Source organism: Festucalex cinctus, chromosome 3, assembly GCF_051991245.1.
Source record: "Festucalex cinctus isolate MCC-2025b chromosome 3, RoL_Fcin_1.0, whole genome shotgun sequence".
In the NCBI taxonomy this organism is placed as follows: Eukaryota; Metazoa; Chordata; class Actinopteri; order Syngnathiformes; family Syngnathidae; genus Festucalex; species Festucalex cinctus.
In genome coordinates this window covers 24,837,670-24,859,836 of record NC_135413.1, presented here as the reverse complement: position 1 = coordinate 24,859,836, position 22,167 = coordinate 24,837,670, and the positions used below count along the sequence as shown (strand labels likewise).

General features: G+C 39.0%; 1 protein-coding gene across 2 annotated transcripts in view; it reads right to left on the bottom strand.

Annotated features, from left to right (window-relative positions):
* iqsec3b (IQ motif and Sec7 domain ArfGEF 3b) overlaps window positions 1-22,167 on the bottom strand; it is a 49,404-nt gene that overhangs the window by 24,874 nt on the left and 2,363 nt on the right. For both annotated transcript variants that reach the window (XM_077517031.1, XM_077517032.1), the window contains exons 2-4: window positions 12,734-12,808; window positions 4,894-5,014; window positions 1,102-1,503 (exon numbers count right to left, since the gene is read on the bottom strand). In XM_077517031.1, the coding sequence (XP_077373157.1) occupies window positions 1,102-1,503; window positions 4,894-5,014; window positions 12,734-12,808 (598 nt within the window). The remainder of the gene's footprint in view (window positions 1-1,101; window positions 1,504-4,893; window positions 5,015-12,733; window positions 12,809-22,167) is intronic.

Below are 22,167 nucleotides of genomic sequence, written 5' to 3'. Positions count from 1 at the left end.
TCATTTATACACAGTGTTTTAAGTGGGAAAAAATAAGTGCCGAAAAATGGTTGCCATGAGGAGCGATTTGTTGACAATTCTTGTAAGTCACATAGCGACACGTCTAGTGTAATTATAGCGCCAACAACTGTATTTCTCTTCACCGTCTCTGCTACGACTGCCCACAAATTACATAGGTGACATATGTGCCACAAATTAATACATATACAGTATTTATTTTATTTTGATAATTATTATTATGATTGCTGTTGTAAATGGCAGTGGTAGAAAATATGGTATCTGTCATTTTGGAATGACATATTATAATATAGCCTTAACATAATTTGAATTTCTTCTGTAAAAAAAAGAAAAATACAATAATAATAATAATAATAATAATAATAATAATGTAAAAATAAAAAATCCAAATTCAGATTTTATGTAAAACATTTTTTTAAGTCGCGAAAATAGTTACTTTGCCTGGTAACGATTACTTTTATTTTGAAGTAATTCAATTACTAACTCAGTTACTTTTGTGATCAAGTAATGAGTAACTATAACTAATTATTTTTTTAAAGTAACGTTCCCAACACTTTTTAGAACTCACGGTGGGGTAGTGGTGAGCACAACTGCCTCACAGTCACGGGATCCTCATGCAATCATTGTTGGAATATCTCTGTGGTTATTTGAAGACTCTGAATACATAGACGTGAATTTGAGTGTCACCTTGATACATTATGATACACATACCTGCACATTTTAAAAGGACCAGTCACCTCAGTGTCTAATAATGATGAAGTACATTGGTGCAGAATAAAGGACAAAAATGGACGCCTACTCCCAGCAGGTTAGTTAATTATCTGCCCTTTGTAAGACCAGTGGGTCTAAATGAATAGCGACAGTGTCTCAATAATTAGATCATGTGGAAACAAGCTTTTTTTTTTCTTTTTTCTTTTTTTAACTGTGGTTAAGGTTGGATTTAAAAGTCATACGAGAGGAAGCGTCACCTGATTCAGGGATTTAATTTGATTTTATTGTCCATGTTCTACACACTGTGTCCAGGAAATTGAAATATGTGAAAATATATATTTCTGACGTAGGAACAAAGTAACTCCATCTTACTTGTTCGGAGAAACAGTCCTCCAGCTGCGAGAGCGAGGGCCCGGGGCTCTGCGAGGGCGCCGGTCCCGAGGTGGCAGGGGCAGCCGCTGCCGGGGCGGACGCGGGAGACGGGGGCAGGGATGTGGAGCGGCACGGCGGAGGCGGCGGCGTCTTGGAACGAAGCGGGATCTGCCCCCCTCCCGGATGGAGAGAGTAACTGTGTCTCTGGGTGCTATTGCGGTTCCGTCCCGACGGGCTGTGTTGGCGCAGGGAGATCCGGCGGGGAAGCTTGCTTTCCGAGAGCGAGTTGCGGATCTTTTGGAAATTTTTGCTGAGCTGGTACTGACGGAAGGCGGTCTGGATGCGGCGGGCGGCTCGTCTGGCGATGAGGTGGCCTCCGTACTTCTGCTCCAGGTCTTCTATCTGGAGAGAGTAAGGCGGAGTCAGGGATTCCCATTTGGAGGAGGCGTTAGTCAACAAACAGTTACAGTATTTATTGTCCTTCAACAGCTTATGTGGCTCAATGGGCCTTGAAAAGGAGGGTGGCAGATAGCAAACATAAACATTATGTGTACATAAGGTTCATATCTATCGAATGATGTGTTTTCCAAACTTTATTGAGCCAAGGCGCATCCTGTGCAGTGCCAGTGGTATCTTGATGTACGAGTTTTGAATCAATTTTGACAATGAAATGAAGTGAAACACCATTCATCTGTTCCAGCCCCCGAGAAAACATATGTATGATGAAGAATTTATACATTTGAAGAGTTTCACCGTTATAACTATCCCAGCCAACTCTGATGTGACCCAGGATGAAAATAAGTTTGACAGCCCTTGTCGAAAAAAAGCGTGGCAAGTTAGCCTCACGCATCTGCCCAAACACCTGTTTCCTATTGGGAGACGTTTGCCTGAATTCCCGAGTAGTTATTTGTCAAAGCACAAGATCTAGAATTCGTCCCTAAACGACTTCTGCACACTGAAACTACAGTAGCTGATGAATAACAAGTCGTTTGAGACAGTTTGCTCAGCAGATAGATTGCTGTGTGCGTAATTTTCAGTGAGTTTGCCGCCTCACGAATCTTTGAAATGACTAACAGTTTTTACGTTGTTTACCTCGAGGTAAAAAGAACTCACTCGGCTACGTGCTGCGGGCAGACCAACCAAAACGCATCCTACGTGATTTCAAAATGGCTACTCCCAGTTAAGTTGTCAGTAACTAAATGTAAAAGGATAAAGTGCCTGATATAGGGCCAAATTATAACTGTTTATGATGAAAAATCTTTCGAGTTTTAAAACATACATAAGCACCAGCTGGTATTCTAAGAGACAACAACAAAATTGGACCGGACAGAGTGGACACTGTATAAGGCATGCTAGCATGCTAATCCCATTTTGCCTACTATATGTAAACAGATGACAACTTGAAAAATATGATAGCTATTCATCTCAAAGCCTCTTGAGGCATAAACATGACTAAAAATTAATGCATACACAGCGAGCTAGCTGTTGAACAAATGGTGTGAAGTGACTTTTTGCTGAGCAGATAGCTTAGCAGAATGAATGGCTGCTGCAAATTAAGATGATCGATTTTTGTGGGTGGCAGGTGATGTCTGGTTGGTGCTGGATTTTACTTTGCTTCATCTTTCTTTCCTTTAATCCTTCCTCTGGTGTCCTGACAACTTCAAGACTCTGAAGTATCCAGTTAAGGTGACGGGTATGGGAGTTTTATTAGGTTTCAGGTGAATTAAAGAGCACAAACTCACACGCACGCGCAGAAAAAAAAAAAACTTTGACAAAAACTCTGCCTACTTTAAAAACCTTTGTAATTTAGTGTCAGCTATATGTCTGGGAAACCTGCTTCGGATTGAGGTTCATTTTGACAAATTTGCTAGAAATGGCTGCTTCAACACAAAATTGCTGACTTCCTTTTCAATTCCGTGTATGAGTCCTTGACACTTTTCTGCGAATCTTGTGATGATAGACATGTCCACGCAATTTCATGTTCATCGATCAAATTGGTGTCAGTGGCGTAATGTATTTCAACTTTCTAGGGAACAAGTGAGTGAGTTTTTGAGAAGTCATGTGCAAGATGTCTAAAAAAAAAAAAAAAGACAAAAAAAAAGAAAGACAGTTCGATGAGTGTTTGGGCTATAGATATTCAGTATATCACCTGAACAAAACTGACCATTTTTATCTTTATAAAAGCAGGACACTTGCATTGGATCTCATTACCAGGCGTGCCTAATGAATTGTCCAAAAAAGTTGCACTGCTAAACTTTCTAGCAAAGAAGAAGAAAAATCAGAGCGATAGGGAAAAGGAGGACAGCCGACGCACATCATGAGAATACCCTGCAAAATGTACACACACACACACGCATAGAAGCCGAAGCCGTTATTAGCTGTTACCATAGCAACCTAGCATCTTTCATGCTCCTGTCGCTGTGGATGTTGAGATACTGGTGTTCGTTTTTTTTGTTTTTTTTAACTCTCTTTCATGTCAACAGAGACAGAAATAGATCTGAATGGGCTTCTTCTTTTGCAGCACGCAATGTCATCCTCGCACCCCCTCCCCCCTAAATCCACTCCCACCCCAAGTCCTCCCTCAAGCTCAAAGATAAACTTCGCTCCGTCTCTCTTTTGCCAAGGGCGAAAAACATACCCCGATATGAGGGGCTGGCAGGGACGTAATTCGTGAAAAATCCAATTGCACTCCAATTGTAAACACAACATTTATTAAAAAAAAAAAAAAAAACAGGTTAAGCGTTTAAAAAAATTATATATTTTAAAATCTTCTTCTTTTTTTTTTTTAAATATTGCCAAAATAAATCTGCAAATAGGTGAATCTTTGGTAGGCGAAACGTGGTTATTCAGGGTTCACAGTACTCACACACACTTCTGAAATGTGCTCACACATATACTGACGTGCTCTCTCACACTGCTCTCATAAACACTCTCACATAACAGACTAAAACGCATGGGTATAAAATAATAAAATGCTCTCATACATATTGAAATGTGCTCATACAATATGCTAAAATGTTTTCCACACATCAAACTGAAAAGGTCAAAGGCTACTGAAATGTACATTTCTGTATACTAAATTATATGAAAGCATTTCAGTATGAAGTATGAGAGCATTGTGGTATGTTGTATGACAGCGTTTCAGGAAATGTGTAGGAACGTTTCAGTGTAGTATATGCCAGCCCTTTTTCTTTTCGGTTATCATATGTTAAAATTGTATGCTGAAATGTTTGTTTGTCACAATGCTGTCCGAAAGGAAAAATGAACAAATAAATCAAATCAAATCAAATCAAAGTACAAAACCATTTCTTTATGATGTGAGAGAGCATCTCAGTACATTATAATAGAGTATTTTAGTATGATGTGGGAGATAAATTCAGTATGTTATAGTAGAGCATTTCAGTATGTTGTGTGAAAGCAGTTCAGGATATTATATGAGAGTGTTTCATCATGAAGTGTGACAAAATGTCAGTATATTAACATATACAGTATAGTGTTTCAGTATTAGGTGTGAGAGTGTGTCAGCATATTATATGAAAGCTTTTCAGTATGATGTGTGAAAGCTGTTCAGTATATTAAATGAGAGCTTTTTAGTATTTTTTTTTTAGAGTATTTCAGTATGCCAGATGAGACAACATAAGTATAATACATAGGATTTAAATAACCCATGACAGCATTTCAGTATAATTTGTGAGTATACTTCAACTTGTGTTTACGTGAGAGCATCTGAGTTGTCTGTGCGAGGTAACCCTAAATTCCAATGTGTCCGTGACGGCCTGGTGAAGGACGTACCTGTTTGTTTTTGTTCTCCAGGGAGATCTCGTACTCGCTGGGCCCCTCCCGCTTGGCTGCAGTGGCGTCCGCGTCGCGTCCCCCCGAGGACGAGCCGTCCTCCAGGCTCAGCAACCGGCCGCTGTCGTGGGAATGAGAGCGGATAGCGATCAGCGCTCGCCTCCGTCCATGACCTTCAAAACACATCTGTGGAGCGTGTGCGCGTGCGTGCGCGTGTGCGAGGAGCAGCAGGTGGGAAATGATTGCCGGAGGCCATAGCAGGACACAATTGCATCACAGTTTGCAGCAAATGTTTTCTCAAGCATTTATCGTGATATAATTGTATAATTTCATTTAATTATGAACTATGTCTTATTGTGTATTCTTATCTATTTTATTTATATTTTGACTGGAAAGAATTGCAGCAGGTAGCGCCAAAGGACAGCACATGAAAAATAACCGGTCAAATTATGTTTTCTAGTCGTGTTTGTTGCTATAGGGACGATTTGCCACTAAACGAATCGTCAAATATCATACCTGACTACATTTCAAAAACAGCATAACTGCTTTGGATTGAATATAAAATACACATTGGAACAAATGCAGAGTTGCTGTGGTGTGTAAACGCTCTGTGTTCTACTTCTTAGCGTGAATTATAGCAAGAGAACGAGAATGTCTGCATGCGCTTGTGAGACAATCCCCTCAAAGTCAAACATGACTTGCATAAAAAGTAGCAAGATAACTTAATCAGCCTTTGCAGATGTTTTGAAAACAATCATCTGTAATAGAGCTGAGGCCAGAGGGTATGGGAAATTTAAAGTCGATTTGAATGCAGCTTTAGCAAGGTTTATTGTGGCTGCCTTTAATAATTCCCTGCTCTCCGTTTTTTTAATCCCAGCTTGCATCCACCGGTGGACAAATATTGCTCTTTTACACGACATCACAACTGAAAATCTGCCAAACGGAAAATGAGGCCAGTGCAAAGCATAAAGTTGAATTACTGGGATGTTGAAGGAGATATACGTTTTGCCCCCTAATTTACTGGTGCGGTTTTTAATAAGGTCTGTTTTATTCAATTTTTACACATATTCTACTTAACTACAATTAATTTAAACCAAACCCCTCTATGTCACAATACATAATCAATCACTGGGCTTCTATCCACCTTTTCAGTTTTAGTGGTTGGGATGCCAAATGTTAAATATAGTCGGTGGAACTCTAAATTGAGACTGGGGAAAAAAAAGAAAAAAGAAAAAAAAAGCTCAATGCTACACTGTAAATATACTAACTATGGAATAATCTTGATATCTTGAAAATATAGAGCCAGTACTGGTTCTGACAGCAACTTGGTTTAGTGAAGAGCTTAACTCATTCACTGCCAGTCATTATAGAATTTTTTTTAATTTCCAATACTCACGTGATATTACATTCAATAATTATATATAAACCGAATCTACCAAATAACAGAATAGACTCCCTACTTTTTGCCCCGTCCCGTTCTTTTATAATTGACAGTAGAAAAAAGTAGGTTTGCCAAAATACAGCCATTTCTCCCATGGACTCTGAAACTGTGTTTATTTTGTATAAAATGGGGCAATGATGTCATCTACCGGCGGTTGGGCATCAGTAAAGTCGTTTCCAAGTTTGATATTTACAGTGGAGCATAATCAGATTTGCCCCCATTTAGCACCGCTCTAAAAAATACAATTGACAAGTATACTTGTCAAAGGCAGTGAATGAGTTTTAATGTCCGACCCTGGGAAGTATTAATTGGTGTCAAGGAAGTGTGTTGAAGTGATACCTCTTTTGACTGTACAAGATATTTTTGTGTTAGGGAGGAGGAAAGTTGTCAGTGGACGTCACGAGAGCCTTCGCCAATTTTTTTGTTCTGCTGAGTGGCAATTCAAAAGCTGAAGCTAACAAATTGAGACCTCTGTATTGCTTGACAATTGCTATTTTTATGAGATAATTATATTTTTATGTGACATACACATGCACTTGTGGAGCATTTTTATGAAAGCCATTTATTTAGAAGTATTTTGGGATGAGCAAACATCAAATACTGACGGATTTTCGCTATTCTTCTTATATTTATTAGCCGATACTGTTAGCTAACACGTGCATGCACGTGTCCATACGATACTACATAAACAGCAATGGAGGAAAGAGAGATAATAAATGCTGAGTTTTGTCAGTACGGTTAATTGTTAAATATGCCAAGTAAAAAAAAAAAACAACAACTTTCTATAATTTTTATTTATTTATTTATTTATTTATTTATTTATTTATTTATTTACTTATTTACTTATTTACTTATTTATTTATTTTCTTTAAGTATCCCTAAGTGAAGTCTTACGGAAGCATATTGCATTCACTTGAAAAAGAAAAAGAAAAAACTCCTGTTTTTCTGACTAATTTTTTGGGAGCTTTCTTCTTTTTTTTGAGTATTTTTTGTTTGTTTGTTTGTTTGTTTGTTTTTTGTTTTACTGAATATTTTTTTCTTTCATTAAAAATAATAATAATAATAAACAGGGAAAAAATATTCAGAAAAACGGGAGGAAAAATTAATCAGAAAAACAGATTTTTTTCCCCCAAAAATCAGAAAAAAAATATTCCACAGAACAGAGCACCAACTTCTCTTTTTCAGAGTATTTTTTATTTAATTTTATTTTTTATACCTCTGAACTCCAAGTGAGCTGTATAAAGCTGTAAGACCACTGATCTGTATAAATGACTGGATAGCCGATAGCCCATACACGCTAGTGCAAGCCGTTAAAGTCACTGCAGGGAGGCCATCTTGTTGCCACCACCTCACGAGCAAACCACTGTATAACCTATACGGTATACGAACAGGTGAGAAATACTAACTGCCTGCTCGGAAGGTGGGAGTAACAAGATGGCCGCCCTGTAACTTCAACGGTTTGCACTGGCGTGTATGGGCTATCGGCTATCCAGTCATATATACAGGTCAGTGGTCTGCAACAAGTCAGTTGGAGTTCAGGTAAATAATAACAATAATAATAATAGTTACTCCGAAAAACAGAAGTTGGTGCTCTGTTTTTTGCAATATTTTTTTTTCTGATTGTTGAAATAATTTTTTTCAGTTTTTTTTTTTTTAATATTATTCTCCCGTTTTTTTGAATATTTTTTCTGTTTTTTTGTTTTTTTATATATATTTTGTATAACAGAAAAAAAATATTCAGTAAAACAAAACAAAAAAAAAAATATATATATATATATATATATTCAGAAAAACAGAAAAATAAAAAAAATACTAAAAAAAAAAACAAAGCTCCCCAAAAAAATTGGTCAGGAAAAACAAGGTTGTTTTTTTTCAATACGTAAAGTCTAGAAAGACTTTAAAAAAAAATGTTTAACACAAAAAGAAAATATATATATCTTAAGCGAAATCCGAAAATTACTCTTGGACAATGGACAATCTTCACCAAGCCAAGCCTTGAATTATCGTAAACCTACTGTTACATCACAGTTTGACAAAATTCAGAACGGGCTGTTCACAGACACATTTTGGAAAAATACACAGCTCACAAAAGATTTAATTGGTATTGTAATTTCACACTTGATTGGTGGGCAGGCACTCCAGAGATACGACTATTTTTATACAAGCTATTAAAAAGACAATTTTCCATAACATGTCCCTTGTGAGCGCTGATCATCGTTTGACAAATATTGTATTGTGATTACTCGCCTCCCTGTCCTCAAAACACTTCTTAGTTCATTCAGAGTGTATTCACAAGTGTAACGCACTGGAGGCTCAACAACAACAGGCAGGTTAAAAATCCGATTCGAAGCGCGCACTCTGAGTTCTTATTATTGTTGCATTGTTATTGTTATCTAGCCAATATCCCACTCAGAAATAAGGCCACCAGAGAAGCATTGTGTCTCTCGAATGAACTGGAGCGAGTCAAGTTCAGTCGCAAATAGAACAGAAAGGCAGTGGAAACAAGAGGGGGACGCGCAATGAGAAAGCGAGCGCCGAATCAGAATACATTAGAGTACATTAGAATACATTAGAGGGTTTAAAACGCAAGAGTTGAGCAATTTATGCATCTGACTGCAAAAAGCTTCTGTAATGCTATGTGAGACATCCCCCACCTACTCACAGGCTGCACGTGGGACATGAGTGGCACAAGTGGACATCTGTCAAAAATTATTAGTCATAGAAACACATTTAAAAAAAAAAAAAAAAAAAACATATTTTATTAAATAGATGCTTGAACAATTATAATATTTATATTCATTCCAAAAGAGCACGATTAATTATTTTATTTTAAAAATAAACTATTTCATTGTTGCATAACTCAATGTATTTTCTAAAATTACAAAATATTAATCTTTACTTATATTGTCATTCATGCATCCAATTAAATAAATGAAACAATTTCATGAATTTGTTAAAAAATAATACTATAAAAAAAAAAGTAACGTGTTGGTTATATCTGACCTATTTTTAATCATCACATTAAATCTTTATTGTTTTTTTGTGAATTATAGAATAATATTTGTAAAAAAATATGCTTGTTTATAGACAATTAATAAATTACATATTTCATGCAAAAAAAATATTTTTTTAGTCATTTAGTCATGTTATTAAAGATGTGGTTAATTAACAACAAAATTCACAATACAATTGTATCACAATTTTTAGATATTCAACAATATTATATTTATATGATGAAATAATTGGACAACAATTATAGTATATATAATTGTAAACAATACATTTTTTTAAAAGATAAAAATTCTTATTTATTATTTAAAAACCTTATTTTTATTTACCACATTAAATAATTTGTCAACTGATATTTATATTAATGTATTATATTATTGATTACATTTTATTATAGTATTTATTATTATATTATATTCTTTATTATTATATTATATTCTTTATTATTGTATTATATTATTTATATATTATATAAAATGACTGCGATTGGCTGGCAACCAGTTCAGGTTGTACCTCGCCTTACTCCCCGAAGCCGGCTGGGATAGGCTCCAGCACCCCACGCGGGCCTTGTGAGGAGCAAGCGGTTAAGAAAATGGATGGATGGATAAAATGAAAAATATTCATAAATCAAATCAATTAATTAATCATTTAATTATAGCTACATGAATCATATAATACAGTCTAGTCCTGCACTGTATATACACAGTACACTTACACACAGTAAGCACACAATTAACCCTGTACAGAGGTTTTTGCTCATGACCTTAGCGGGGGAGGAAGGGTGATTACTTGCGCTTGAATGGATGAGTCACGTTATGGTGTCACATGACGCCACGTTAACGTTAAATGTCTGTTTCTCATCATCGTGGTCGACTGAACACATTTTCGCCGTTATGTGTGTGCAACAGTGCGGTCAACAGAGGGAAAAAAAGGAACACCAGAAGGGGAGCCCCAAATCACAAACGAGATGCATGGTATGGTTAAAAAATAAAAATAAAAAAGTGTATAATTTCTCACCCAAAGCAATGCAGCAGAATGTAATGAGATCCCTCATAAGCCCCACAAATTGCAAGCTGATCAGATGAGATTGAATGCTGATACAGTATAATCCTCAGAATACATTCGATGAGATATTCAATGTACAATTTCAATCGCTGCCAAATGTACAATCTGGATTCGATCAGGAGGAAATTTGACTTCTGATCCTGTGTATCAATGATTCCGTTCATTGTGCCTTGGGCACATGGAATGAATTGTAGGGGTGGGGAAAAAAAACAAAACAAAAAAAAACAACAACAAAAAAAACGATTTGAATCAGAAAATCTGTTTTAAAAGATGTGAGTGCATTGACTCGAACCGATTCGAATCATTCCACTTTTGACATTTTATCGTTTCTTTTTATTGAACTGAACGGGTGGACCTCTGGTTCATTTGGAGTGTTAGCGCACTGCACTGCTTCAGGATTGAGTTAGACACCTCAAAGAATTCACTTCACTCATTTGGCCAAATCATTTAAAGCAGGTTTCCTAGATGGATGGGCGAGGGATCTCCATCTAATGATAAAAATATAAATGTTTATTTTTATGGATTTGCCATGAAAATGTGTGTGAGAGCTAATTCACTGCAGCTCGGATTATGATTTGATTTCCTCATTTTGATATGTTATTGCATATTTTTGCTGCCGCTTGTAAATCCAATTTGCCATCTGAAGATAATGAAAATAAAGGGAAAACACACACCCACGCACAAGCACCCCAACAACACTCACTCACATACACATCAACTCGTTGCTGTACTACAAAACCCACAACTGCCCACGTGCCAAGCAGAAAGCGTCATGGCTCCTTTTCTTGTCCCCTCGTTACTATGGCATTGCGTCATGGACGGGTTGCTAGGGGTGATCACGTATTGACGGTATCGGCGCTCATTGCGGCCTGCGTCCCCAATAACCTCAAGGCCCTGACAGCTATTTGTTACAAAGCGTTAAATGTGGCTGTATCTGTGACCACAAATGCACACACAAACACACACCGTAATATGTGCGGTCAGCTGTGCACAGACCAAAATGTCATTTGGTATAATAATAAACCTTCCGTAATGGTCATGTTGGAGACCAACAATGACTTCTGATGGTTGTCTGTTTACAAACAAGGAGACAAAAGGCGAGGAGATCATTCTATTGATTGTGTGACTGATGACAGTAAACCCTGAATTGACTCAGTGGCTGCTGATAACCAAGTAAACTACAAAGGGAAAACAAAGGAGAAGAATAGAAGAGTGTAAACAAAGGAGGACAATGGAGTATCATCTATTAGTGTTCCTGTTCAAGCCTTTCTTTCCCCCCAGGCTAACGTAGCCCCTGCGCTTATCTGGGTAATACAGATGTGAGTCAAAGTCAGTGTGGTATTGTACACGAATGTCCGCAATGCAAATTGGCAGACCTCAACGGTGGCTTCAGTCATGGCCGACAGGGACTCTTAAATGGCCAGTGGGGATCCGGGCAGAGAGGTAAGTGGTGCAAGTAGAGGAATGTGGAACAAACCAGCCTTTCTGAATGTTTTATTTGGATTTTATATGACCACTACTTTGATAATTTATGTATTTTTGTTCTTGCTTATCCCAGCAGATTTTGGATGAGAGACGGACTTCACCTAAAACTCGTCACCAGCCAATTGTCATGGAATATATTGGTGATATTTGCGGCACGAACGGCTGCATATGGCTGCAACCACCCGCGTTACTATTCCCATCAGGTCATCAGGTAAATTCAGCACCTCTCTTATGCTTTTAATTGGTTGTATACATAAAAAAAATACAACATCAAACCGGTAACATTTCGTCTTTAGCAGTACATACTCCATCAAAAGTCATGCTAGCAATGTAGCTAGCCTTGGTGTTCACATGCACATGATAGTGAAGTGGGAGAGTTTCTTTGGGCAGAGACGCGAACGGCGGACTAAGGAGTGAAGTTAGGCTACCTTTAAAACTTTCTAGCAGTTTTAAGACTACATACGCAAACTTTAAGATGAGCTCTTTTTTTTTCGGGATGTGGGGAGAAGCCAGAGTACCCGGAGAAAACCCTCGCAATCACGGGGAGAACACACAAACCTTCCACCTAAACCACGTGACAAATATGTGATTTGATTTCTGCAGTATCATTTACAGTATTCAAAAGCTGGATCAAACAAGCAGTTGCTGTTTCTTTATCATCGCCAACTACTGGCCTGGCATGCATATTACAGCCTTTTCAATCATTCGTGCAGTTCTCTCTGTACGAGCCAACCATGTTGTCTGCATAAAAAAAAAATCTTCCCCAAAACACATGCATGTATGCAAAAAAAACACACAAAAAAACACGTCGGTAGCTCACGTACAATTGGTCCACCTTACCTGGAGGCGCCGCTTGCATCAGCCTCAGGATGCTCAGGGGCCGGACAGCAGAACTGATGCAGCACAGTCTCGCTTCTGCAAACCAGAGAGGAAACAAGAAAATTATTTGTTTTGCCAGCATCCTGCCATCCAGCTCACACCAAAAGTTCCGGAAAAAGAGACTTTCATTAAACTCCTCGGGATTATTTGGCACTGATCCCTTAGTAAATACCCTATGTGGGTCAATTCCGGGCTGAGACTGCTTACAGTGCGTTGATACCAGCGTCCAGATGTTGATACCCACGATGCATCACTCATCGCTGTGATTTAGCCGTGTTCCCGAATCAGCGTGACAGATGGTCACTTGCAGCTATTTCCCTTTCACTTTCATTCATATTTGAGCTATGATATCTGGGCTGGAGACAATCCCATCAATACTTTTGAAGGATTGCCTCACCTGTGTGATGCAGTAGAAAGCATTAAGGGGTAGATTCACTAAGAATGTGCTGCGTCCGCTAATAGCACAAAATATTTCACCACAACTGTACCCAATCAGAGGTTGATGTATGCATACAGTATGCATGTGGCACATAAAAATGATCGTTAACCCCCCCCAAACCCCCACCGATGACACTCGGCCAGGGTTACGTCATAAAAAATTAAAAAACATCAACATAGAAAAAGGTTCCCCCTCCTCTCTCTCCTCTCTGCGTGATCAACCAGAGAGGGACATGCACCATGCATCTCTCCATACCACCATGCACTGCTGTCATGATCCCGGGATTGAGGGTGCGGCAGGTTTATACATGTTTTCAATAAACGTTATTTGAGTCACGCAAACTCCATGTGGCTATTGGGGTTAGTGAATTAGACGCTGTATATCAATGAGTATCATTTGCATTGGGGTGGTCATATGTATGCAAATTACCTAATTTACATACGCGCAAATAACACCGGCGCACCGGGGCGCAATCTGGTTGGCAGCGCACTTAGTGACGGATTTCCCCATCTGCGCGTGTTTAGTGAATTAGGCGCTCCCGGATTGCTCCATTTTTACGGGTTAGCGCTGTGCAGAGGCTACGCAAACCTTTAGTGAATCTACCGTGTACTGGAAACAGAGGAGGCAAAAGTAGTCACACTCAAGTATCTGTACAAGGATAGAATACTTGTGTAAAAAGAAATCCTCTAGTAAAAGTAGAAGGAGAGCTGGCAAAAAGGAAAGAATAAGAAAGAAAGACGGCAGGATACCTAGAAAAATAAATAAAAGAAACCAAGATCACGTGATGGAAAGTTCTGTGTCATTAGCCTGTTTTGCTAACTTTGTAGATAGGGTACTTCGTAAGCTAGCTCACTTTTCTCCCGCAAATAAGATCATATATCTGAAGAAAACCCTGGATTCCTTTGTTGTTTTTATTCAATAAACAATCCAGGAAAATGTTTGTCTGGCATTGGTCTGGCAAAACCACAAAGAGAAGATCAATGGGCGAAGGTTCTGGGTTGAGCATATTCCTTAAGAAGTAACATTAGCTATTCATTCTCCAACTCTACGAAGTAACCAAGCAGAAACAGTTTGGGAGAATGCGCCATTTTGGATTGCAAGCTTGTTATGAAAATACAACCAGATCAATGGAAGAATTTTTTTTCCAGAAGTATCTTCATCATTCTCCATTGTTACCCTGACAACAACCAGAATTGTCAGGATGATTCCCCCTCAAACAATTCACCTTACAGTACTGTCTGTTTTCACATGTAGGGAGTAAAAACAAATGTCAGAGAAATAAATGCTCAAGTAAAGTACAGGTATCTGAAAAATCATTAGAATAATGAAGTATTTGTACTTGCTTCACTGCTATCTAGAATACAAACATCCCCATAAATACTTTTGATAGATCCTCTCACCTGAGGGATGCTGTACGTCTCCCAGCATTAAGTGTACTGTAAAGGTCTGCTTTTCAGAGATGGGCTCGCTCCACGATACATGCATTCTTGTTTGACTGCGCTGCAAAAGCGTCTCCTGACCTGCACTCAGCATATTGTATGTGACGCAAAGTCACAGTGACAGGCAGTCAGAGTCAATGCCAGGACTCACACTGACAGTTGCAGCTATAAAAAGATTCATTTTTATCCACAACTTCCACATCCAGAAGGGAACTACACAGACATCAGTCCATTTTCTACGGTGCTTGTCCTGTTCGGGGATCACCCCTGGACTGGTTGCCAAACAGCCATTCACACGTCACACGTATGGACAATTTAAATAGACGATGACACTAACAGGGATGTTTTTGTAAAGTGTGTTGAAGCTGGCATACCTGGAGAACATGAACATTACACACAGGAAGGCCTGAACCAAGAATTGAAATGGGACCTCAGAACTGTGAGGCAAACATGCTAACCCCTACTCCACCATTATGTATACAAGTTCTAAACCCTAGATGAAGCAAAATGTGAGGAGAGGGACCTTCAATGTCCACTGACTAAATGCAAATTGGTTGTTTTTTTGCCTTTGATTAACCTGGCAACCTCAAGTGGAAAAACACAAATATGATTATTACTCATATGGTAATCCGTAGTTTAACCACAAGCTGTATTCAACTTATCTGATTATTGATAGCACTCGGGTTAATCGAGCTGACTGACGGACGTTAATTAGCTTGGTTGATTAAGATAACTTGACAGTGCACTTAACTCACCTTTTCTTTTTAATTGGCATGTCACTTGGAGCAGCACCACAAAGAAAGACGAAGATTTAGAAAGAAAAAAAATCAATTTTGAGATGAAACAATTGTTTTCAGAGGTTTACAAAGCCCGCCCCCGGGGGTCCGTTCACGGAGCGTAAATGACTCGTCTAATCAAGAGGAGACAGCTACAGAAGCAGGAGGGATCTTAAATGTACTCGTATAGGAAATTTCACTTCCTGAAGCCGAGGAAGTCGGCGTGATACTCTTTTCGTAGACAGGTGCACGTGCGCTCGGTGTAAAAACTGGCACGTCTTTGTTTTTGTGCCAGCTGCAAATCTAGTTTACTGTATTTGAGAATTTGGCAGAGCGCACTGCGCCTTGCTTGCTGTTCCGATGGACCGAGCGAGTTTCCTATTACAAACACCCGGTGCACCTGACAATTTGGTGACAGAAAGTAGACTAGACTTTAGATTGGGTGAAACCAGGTCTAAGTTGTGGCACAGATGGGGTAATGAGATTTTGCTATACAACTTTATTTTCATGGCACGTTTAAAAGGCAACAGAGGTTGACAGTGTTGTACAGGTTTAAAAAATAAATCAGTACATTACATCATCTGCAATCTCTCAAGCCTCTCCTGTATTTAAAGGGAATAAGGAGAGCCACTTTAATTTGCTGGGAATCAAGTTGGCTGTGTCCACTCCCACAACGGCACAAATGCTTATTTCTAATTGTGCCCACCTACGAAAATTCCAATAGGAAGAAAACACCACCCATGTAACACAGTGAGACTTTTTATTCAAGTTACTCAACTGTGTGATGCAATAAAGAAAGCCTTCCAAACTTAATATGCATGCTTTTGGAATGTGGGTGTAAGACTACCGAGAAATCCCACACAAGGGCAGGGGAAACATGCAAATACCAAACAATATTAGAACACAGTACCTTGGAACTGTGAGGCAGACCTGCCAACCACTTAGAACACCGTGCTGACTACTTCAGGAATTTTCTCCATCCATTTAATTGTTTTTACCAGGGGTGCCAAAATTAGTGCGTTCATTTTGAGTTCATTTAAAATTCCTTTAACACCACTAATTTTTTTTTAGCACGTAATTAATGACCGCCCCTTACTTGGAAAGCCTGTACTGGGGGGAATTCGTCGCAACACAGCAGACAGATCCACGTAAAAATTTAGCAGGAATAAATTCAACAAAAATGCATATGTTTGCGACTGGGGTCCAGTTATAATTTACAATTTTAAAAATGTGCAGAATTTCACAAGTTACTTCATGTTGAATTTGAAAAGAAAAATGTACTGAGCTGTCACCAATGTCTTACAAATGCAATTATGCCATCTAGTGGCAGAAAAATGCCAAATGCCAAATCAATATATCACACTCGTTTTTTTTACAGTACAGTTCATCTTTTTAATTTTAACTCAATTTTATGATTTATTATGAAATTAAAGTATCAATGACTAAAAGATGCAGCCATATTTCGATTTTAAATTATTTGCCACTTTTATGTTAACAAGAGCATATGAAAACGTACTTACTGTATGTACATTTTATTGTACATTTAGAACAATATATCAAATTTGTGATTAATCTTGAGCTAACTATTTAAGTCATGCGATTAATTACGATTAAAAATCTTAATCGCCTCACACCCCTATTTTTTTTTTTTTTTTTTTACAGTACTTAACCACAAGCACATTCCATCTGACTTTGGGATTAATGCAGAGTACACCATGGACTGGTAGCCAGCCAGTCGGAACACATATAGACAACCATACCGTACATTCAAACGCTTCAAACACAAACTCACATTCACACCTATAAACATTTGTGTGAACTCCACACAGGAAGGCTGGAGCTGAGATTCTAACCTCAGAACCACAATGAAGCATGAGACGTGCTAACCATCAGTTCACCACTCTGCCCATTTCCGTGATTTCCCATGGGAGAAATTGAGTGGCGTCCCTTAACAGATCTACCACAGAGATGTCACTGTAATTGGAAAAGCAAATGTTGATCATTAGTGAGGGAATGGGTAGTGTAAGAGTCGTTTTTTTGTTGCTTTATTTGTGGTCATGTGTCAAACACAAACAGACACACTCTTCTGCCATCCATTCGTTTGTACAAGGCCTTCCACCTAACGGCCATCCGCATCCGAGGCGGCGTACAAATAGAGCAGGTGAATATTTTAAGAGTACACGCCTTCTGCTGTCGGCCGGTGTTGCCGTCATGCCTACGCGGCCTTGCTCTTTTGTATTGCTACTTCAAGCGCAGTATGTTCAGTCGTCAGTCGCTTGCCAGGAGGCTCGCATGCGACTCGGGCTCAGGATGACGCCAGTACATTTTGTGCACCTTCCCAGACACCACGGGATGTCCCTCAGTCCCTTGGCGTGGATTTGTTTGCTCAGGATAGATAAAGCAAGTAGACAGCTCCCTTCAAATGGATCGCGCCTTTCCTTTTCTTCCCTTTCCCTGCATGGTCCTCTCCCTGCACCTGAGCTGGTCCACTCCAAAGTCAGCCTCAAGCCTCCTTCCGCAAAACCTCCTCCGAGGGGGCCTCCATCAAAGAGCGTTACTGAGCGTGCATCTTCTATTTCTCGCTCCCCCTCCTGAGAATGGCTGATTACCGTTCGCTCCACGGGCTAAGTGGGCCAGATAGGGGAAGGCTCAGCTGGAAAGAGAGGGAGAGAATCCTTTCTCTGAACCTCTTGCTTCCCTGCAAAAACCCCCAAGGGTGCATACACGTGCACCGGCAACACTGGCAACAATGCAAAATACACAAAACGCGCAGCCAAAAAAAAGATGAGACACCAGCCCACGTGTCATTTAGATGGAGACACACTGAGAGACGCGTGCTGCAGTGAAGTGAGTGTGTGAGGCTAACAGGCCGCTTCATTAGAAGCACCCGAGCAACATCATCCAACACAAACGTCATCATAATAAATATTAATGCACAATCTTGTTGGACAGGGAGGTATTCATGCGTCAACACGTACTGAGGTTGGAGTTTACAGATGTATAGCAAAGCATCCACAATGTTTGCTGTGTCGAATGTTTTGGCTACAAAATGTTTGCTGCAAGAGTGATTTTTTTTTTTTTAGTCCTGTGAAAGGTAATTCTAAAGTCATAGTAGTAGTAGCAGCGGAGTTCAATAGACTTAAATAGAATTGACAGAAGTGTAGCAGCAGTAGTAGAGTGGTAGTAGAAGTAGTGATAAGTACTGGTAGAAGAGGATTTGTAGGAGAAGTAGGACAAATAGCATTTGTTGTAGTAAAAGTTGTGACACAGTAGTAGTAAATGGTACTTAATTTATATATAGTAACACTTTTCCACATTACAAGGCCCTCAAAGCACTTTACATTCGACTACTCATTCACCTACTGATGACGGTATCGGTATCTTGCTCAAGGATACTTTGACGTGGTCACAATGGCATGGGATCGAACCCACAACTCCTGTAATAGAACAAGTACTGGAAGTAGTAGACTAGTTGTGGCAGTAGTAGTAGTGTAGTAAAAGAGGAGCGGTATGAGTAGCGGCAGTGGTAGTAGTTGTGTGCTGAAGCATTCAAACATATGTTATTGTGATTTTTATTCTCCACACTTGTTTGCCGCCTAACAACTCCCACATAATACTCCCAATTTACACTGTTCAAATTTCAACTAGCTTCAAAAATTCACACCTCCCGGGCACATTACTTACACTATTTGCACAATTTAACTTGTAATATCATCTTTTCCCCATTCGTTTTCAATGGGACACTCACTTTCCACGCCCCTTTCCATACATATAAGTTATCATCGTGTCTGATACTGCTTGGTGGCACAGTTGGTAAAGCGCATTGTCCAGTAACCAGGAGCTTATAATTTCATAAATTATCTCACAATTAGCTTTCCATGTGCATTCAAATCTTAGCAGTCAGCTATTAGCATTCGGCTCTCAGCATTCCCATGCAATTCAGCTTTCAGCATTCCCATGCAATTTCTCCAGAAATTGCACTTAGTCTAGTTTGCTGCATAGCATTAGTAGTAGAAGTAATAGTAGTCCAAGTAGAGGTAGAATTAATACTAGTACTGTATAGTAATACAGTAGTAAAAGAGTGGTAGGAGCAGTAGACAAATGGTAGAAATGGTAGAAAGTTGTAGGTTGCCAGTTAGTACTAGTTGAATGGTAATAGTATGCAGCAGGAGGAGGAGTCGACTAATAGCAATTGGAGTAGTAAACTTAATAGTAATAGTAGTAGATTAGGAGGAGGAGGAGGATTCGTAGAGTAGTATTAGTATGAGTATTAGTATTCGTATTAGTACAGCACTTTGTATACAGCAATGCCTGTTCTTAAAGCGCTTTATAAATAAAGCTGAGTTGAGTTGAGTTGAGTGGTAGGAGTCATAGACTGCAGGCAGAGGAAGAGGAGAAGTAGTTAACTAGTTATAGTTGTAATCATAGGTATAGTATTATTGTTAATTAATAGTAGTTGTTGTCGTAGAGTAATAGTAAAGCAGTGGTAGGAATACTAGACTACAATAGCAGTCACAGTAGGAGTAGCAGTAGTAGGTTGTTTAGTTGTACTAGTAAGTAAAGTAGTAGAAGTAGTAGTAGTTGAAAATTCCACTAATAGTAGTATATTGATTGGTAGAAGGAGTGTTTTTTTTGTAATACTATATTGTTTTTATTTTTGTTGTATAGCCACAGTTGGCTGTGACAGAGAAGTACTCTTTTGACACTATAAAAGGAAAATCCCAACATACTGGAAATATCACTTTCAAGCGTTCTGTGAGAGAGCGTCTGCTTGACATTTTATTGACAGATGTAGTTGAAGAAAGTGAATGGCTGGCGCCTACGAGATTCGTGTGCAAGGCGGAGATTAAAAAAAAAAAAAAAAAAAAAAAAGTGTGATGTAATCAATGCTGTTTGGGGATTCAATGCTGCCATGCTGTCATCTTACATCCACAAGATTTGAAAACAAACACTTACAACTCCCTCCGTCTCCAAGTCACACATTGAGCGTACACAAGCTTACATGAGCTATGGATCAACATTGACTAATTGCACTCCAATTTAGAGTATCTATCTATCTATCCATCCATCCATCCATCTCTATTTGAGCTGTCATTCAAAAATATTACACTCATAGAGCAGGCGTTTGTGCACAGTAAGGGAAAGTCTACCTCGAGGGTTGAACGGGAACTCAGCATCAACAAAAACCTCTATTCAGCGGATGCTTCGGAGAGTGATAAAGCTTTACCGATTTCAGGTTGCTGAGCATCATAATCTTCTGCTTGAAGCGCTCAGCAGATCTCCACGCTCAAAACCAAAACAAGAGCAATCGGTAGTAAGCTGACAATCTTTAAAGCCGTGTTTCCTTGAGGATCCTGAATGTGACACGTTCACAAATCGTCCCTTGACACGAGCAGAAAGCGGTGGAAAACACTTTTGCTTCGGAAATCGTATTCTCTTTATTCACTGAGTCATGTTGAGATTGGTGTTACTATTTTAGTTTTTGCATATCAAGTAAAAAGCTCCATACAAAACCAATTTGGGTACAGTGGAACCTCAATTTAACCGACATAAAATAGTGTCCAGTCACTTCAAACGCCCTTTTGTACAGTCAAAGTCTGTTAGTGAATTGGCCCAGGCCAGTAAGTAAACAGATACTGCTACATATATTCCCAAATTGTGCCACTGTTGCCATAAACATACAGTATACTAGAGAAGACAATTGGATTATTAATTATTGAACTGTGTGGTTTGGCCTTTTTAATTAATTGCATTTTATATTGTACTGCAGTGTTGTGGAAGAGCCCAAGTGGGGATTGGAGTTGAGAATTAGCATTAGCTATAAACACTATATGTGTCACATTAGCTGCAAGCTTGTAGCTATTATTATTCAGAGATGTGCCAACATGGCTGCCATGTTAGCCGTGGCGACTCTCCTATCAAAAGGTAATGGAAAGCATGTTAGCTCAGCATCGCTGTTGGCACGCAACTCAAAAGGAGCGTCATATTGTTGTGTGCCGAAGGGTTGGATCCCAAAGCGCAGACACAAATAAGGTTTTAACTATTTATTCACATAACTTGACTAAACGAAAAACAACGAGAATGCATCGAGAATCACGACACGCCAAGCCCCCATGGGCTACGGAGAAGCACAGAGGAACAGAGAGCAATAATCCGGCAACCACACACATTTCTCAGACAACTTATATAGACAGTAAATTGATCCCATTGGTTATCTGATTGGCTGTTGACCCAGTAACGCGATTAAAGATCCTTGACATCACATTGTTCTAACATCACATAGCATTAAAGATTTTTGACACCATATAACATCACATAGCATTAAAGATTTTTGACACCATATAACATCACATAGCATTAAAGATTCTTAGCACCACATAGCCTAAAAGTAGTTGAAATTTGAGGATGGTTACATCAGTACAAAACACACTTGACCTCAAACTTAACAGGTCATGAACTCAAACTTAACCCAGGCATGACCCCAGCCACGAAACAAGACCCAAAAATTAACCCTGCATGACCCTAGTCATGATACATATCTATTGACAGTTCCGAACATCTGGGCATTTCTGATATTTCCATAACGTATACGAAAACTAACAGTGTATTGTAGCATACAAACCAGGCAGATTGTTATAGCTGTCAAATGACATTTCAACGCATTTTGAAATGAAAATAATCCTCACAAATGAAATTACAACGATCCAAAGTCCAATGCTTTTCAAAGGGCGGAGAGCTTCA